The sequence below is a fragment of the Eumetopias jubatus genome, unplaced genomic scaffold (genome assembly GCF_037043125.1).
Source record: "Eumetopias jubatus isolate StellerSeaLion01/CBP00866 unplaced genomic scaffold, mEumJub1_p1.0 scaffold_7, whole genome shotgun sequence".
NCBI lineage: Eukaryota > Metazoa > Chordata > Mammalia > Carnivora > Otariidae > Eumetopias > Eumetopias jubatus.
This window is the reverse complement of record NW_028274813.1, coordinates 74,425,183-74,429,261: the sequence shown is the minus strand read 5'-3', so window position 1 is coordinate 74,429,261 and position 4,079 is coordinate 74,425,183. Positions and strand designations below refer to the sequence as shown.

Sequence of the window (4,079 nt, the reverse complement as noted above, 5' to 3'; positions counted from 1 at the left end):
TATTTGCTCTCTGAAGGATCGCATTAATCTTTTCATATTTGGTCTCCCTTTGGTATTTAGTGGAAACTGCTATCCTGGAAGATACCTGCCTCACCATCTTAGCTGAAATACCTGATGTAAACTATTGAGAGAGAGTATGAGAAATATATAAATAATCTTCCCTATTGTATACAGCCTCAGTTCTTAACACAGCCTTCCTGAGGCTAATCCTCCACATACACAAGTGTAAATTTGGTATAGGCAAGTCTCATGTGAACAAATTGCATCAAAAACAATAAGGAAATACAGCTAATATATACACAGCTGACAGCCATGTAGAAAAAAAGGTTGGGTTCTAGAATCAACATACTCAGAGGGACAATAAAATTCAATGCTACATTTAGAAATGTGAAAGTGCTTGTTTGTTTTAAGGCTCTAGAACTGGAGAGGAGAGAGCAGAATTTAATGAGATAATGAACATTAAGTGACTGTCACAATAAATATTTAATGCATGGCAGTGGTTGTTGTTACACTTGCTATTTTAGAAGTCAAATGTGTTTTAAAGAAAGTGTCCCAAAGTGGGTTCATGTCATAAAAGATTTCAAGAATTAGGACAGAGTGCAGACCAAAGAGGAATGGAGGATTTAAGATAGTGATTTCCAGCTTTGGCTTGTAGCCTTATTAAAGTCCTTTTTCATTATTTATAATATTGGGAATCTGGTTCAAAGAAGGGAAAGCTATAATACATGTACAATATACTTTTGCAGCCATATGAGAAAAATAGGGTCCACAATAACCAAGTTTATGGGAAAAGGTCTGAACTAATGTTCAAACACCTAAGTTTTAGATGTGTTTCTTCCATCAAAAGTCAGCTGATCTTGGATCAGTCTAACCTCTCTGGTTTCACTTTCTGTGATATGAGGAAATTGAGCTTGATAATCTGTGAGATCCCTTCTGACACTAACAGTCTACACTGGTGTGTTTCTCTCACAGTTTTAGAATTAAATACATGCTTTTGTTCCTTTTTTATTGTCTTTTTACATAAGACAATTCATCACCATGTAGTAACAAGATGATGAGGCATCTGAGCTGAGAAACATGTTCTTCCATCTGCCTCCAGCTATTTTTCTATTTGAGAACCAGGATCTCCTAATAAAGGAGTGAAGCCAACTTGGGTCCTCTTGGTATCAAAATAGCTGTTGCCCAGCAAGTAGAAGTTAAATACAGGTATAAGAAGCTAATAGGTATGTTAACTAACTGGAATTAGAACAAAAAACTTTAAAAAAGCACTAATAGGTACTTGCTAAAATGGAATTTGTGGCAGTGTCTTCAGCACCCTGCTTCAGTCAACAGAATTATTCAGGACAGATCTGACAATATTATGTTACTGACAACATAGTAAGATGCTCTTTTTGTACTGACCTAGTTCAATTTCAGATTATATTGAAACTTGGATTTTCCTTAAAATTTTCCAAAATACAAAATTTTCTTTTCAGCAAGAAGAAATATAAGGATATGAGTATGTATATTATGAAAATATATATATCAAAAAAGAATTAATTTAAATGCAAATGGAGAAAAACTGTTTGGACTCGCTGTTACATGATGCCAGTGAAATTTATACTGTGAAAATGAAGACTGAGTGGGGGCTGTGGTAGCATACCAGGTTCTCCCAGAATCCTGATCTCACTGGACTAAGCCAGGTCCTGGGAACGGAATTATTGAATTCAGAACCCTATAGAACCTTTTCACAAAAGTGCATTAAAGGAGAATATAGGAGTCAGAAGAAATAAAAATAACTCTTAAAGAGATGGAAAATGACTAATATAATGATCCTTATTGCTCATTCCCTCCATAGATTAGGAGAATGAACATCTCAGAAGCCAGCAATAACTCTGGGTCTGTGACTGAGTTCATTCTCCTGGGCTTCCCATGCCGCAGGGAAATCCAGATCCTCCTCTTTGTCATCTTCTCCCTCATCTACCTTCTGACTCTCATGGGGAACACATCCATCATCTGTACCGTGTGGTCAAGCCGGAAACTCCACACACCCATGTACATTCTCCTGGCCAACTTCTCTTTCCTGGAGATCTGCTATGTCAGTTCTGATGTGCCCAAAATGTTGACCAACATCATCTCCCAGACCAAGAGCATCTCCTTTGCTGGTTGCCTGCTCCAGTTCTACTTCTTCTTCTCCATGTGTGCCACTGAGGGCTACTTTCTGTCTGCAATGTCCTTTGATCGGTTCCTTGCTATCTGTCGACCTCTACATTACCCCACCATCATGACTCACCATCTATGTGCCCAATTAGTGGTTTCCTGCTGGGTAGGTGGCTTTCTATCCATACTGATACCTGCAATTCTTATGTCCCGGGTGCCCTTCTGTGGCCCTAACATCATTGACCATTTTTTCTGTGACCTAGGACCACTGCTGGCTCTGTCCTGTGCTCCAGTTCCCAAAACTACTCTAACTTGTGCTACTGTAAGCTCTCTTATTATCTTCATCACCTTCCTCTACATCCTTGGGTCCTATACCTTAGTTTTGTGTGCCGTCCTTTGGGTCCCAGCTGTCTCAAGTAGGAACAAAGCTTTTTCCACATGTGCCTCACATTTCTTGGTGGTTTCCCTATTCTACGGCTCAGTCATGGTGATGTATGTGAGTCCAGGCTCCAGGAGCCATCCTGGGACACAGAAATTTGTGACCTTGTTTTACTGCATGGCAACCCCATTCTTTAATCCTCTGATTTACAGCCTTCGGAACAAAGATATGAAAGATGCACTCAAGAAAGTCCTGGGAGCACCATCAAATGAAATTTCTAAAAATACAGAGGAATGATATAAATTTTCCTATCATTCTCTCAGGAATACCGAATTTCTCCCACAGAGGGGAGAAAACTATCTTCTGGGCATATTTGAGTGTTTGATTCCTTACTCTCATGAAAGTGTGACTCGTTACACACAAAGAACCCTCATCCTGTCTCAAAAGCAAATATCCACAGTCTTAAAGGTCTATTGTGGAAAGTTATGTACAGTTTTCGTTCATCAGTGTGTCATTTCTCTGTTTTGGTCATTTTTTGAAGTCTGACAGCTAATGTAATCAAGTTGATATGTACAAAGCTAACACTTGTATCTTGGCTTTTATCCTACTACTATTTTTTGTGTTTCAAATTTATCACTATTTTTTCCTTTCCAATTACAGATTTTTCTATAATGAAATATAGCATCTACTCATTGCACTAACAAAAATTCAATTGCTTTATTTATAAGATCAAGGACCCAGTATCTGTCACTGAAACAGTAGTGTTTTTTCATTTGTGTTCACTTTATTACCAAGCATTGGTAAAGTGTCCAGGGTATGCAACAAATGAAAATGGGAAATGATATGGTTGCTTCTTACAGAAAACTCTTAGTCCAGTTTTGAAGAGGATACATAGAAAAGCATGCACACATTCACATATGCCAAATCATTAAGTATTCCTTACCCAGACCTGGGTTTCAGCACCTTCTAAGCTTTGGGTAGAGAAACATTTACTGGTGCAGAAAATCGACATGAGAAACCAGGGAACAGACTGTCAAACAAAGTATAAGATACTTTACAGGCCATCAGCACTTAATATAAAATTTTGACTTGGCCTGATCATCTGCCTCTACTTGGAAATATTCATATTTTAGACCAGGGCGCAAAATTTCCTTTTCTGGGGGAAGGAGTGGTTTGTGAAGTTGTCTCCTACATGTTGGAAAAAAAGCTAATGATTTGACTGACAACATCCAACCCAGACCAGACCTCAGTTTAGTTTTCCATGTAAAAACATATCTTAAAGTCTTCCCCCAAGTTATTTTGGCTTTGGGGATATTTTCTGTAAGAGAATATGCTAAATGACAAACTTCCTAGACTACTGCAGGAAAATTCATGACAACCTACAATACTGAAGAGTTAGTTTTTCCTTGTCCATGGCAGATTATTGGGACTACATCTGCCAGAGGTAACTCTACTCTTATGTAATTATAACAGGGTTCTTACTTGCATACAACAGAAGCTGACTCTCACTGATTAAGCATGACAATGGAAAAGATTTATTGATGGGATATCAAGAATTTCA

General features: G+C 38.1%; 1 protein-coding gene across 1 annotated transcript; it reads left to right on the top strand.

Moving 5' to 3' along the window:
• Positions 1 to 1,846: 1,846 nt before the first annotated feature.
• LOC114221400 (olfactory receptor 11G2-like) lies at positions 1,847 to 2,815 on the top strand. Its single transcript, XM_028119518.1, has one exon. The coding sequence runs from the start codon at positions 1,847 to 1,849 to the stop codon at positions 2,813 to 2,815; it is 969 nt and encodes a 322-aa protein (XP_027975319.1).
• Positions 2,816 to 4,079: the final 1,264 nt, after the last annotated feature.

What these genes read in the sequence shown, in the direction of transcription:
- LOC114221400 (XM_028119518.1), top strand. Translation starts at nt 1,847, where the DNA reads ATGAACATCTCAGAAGCCAGCAATAACTCTGGGTCTGTGACTGAGTTC.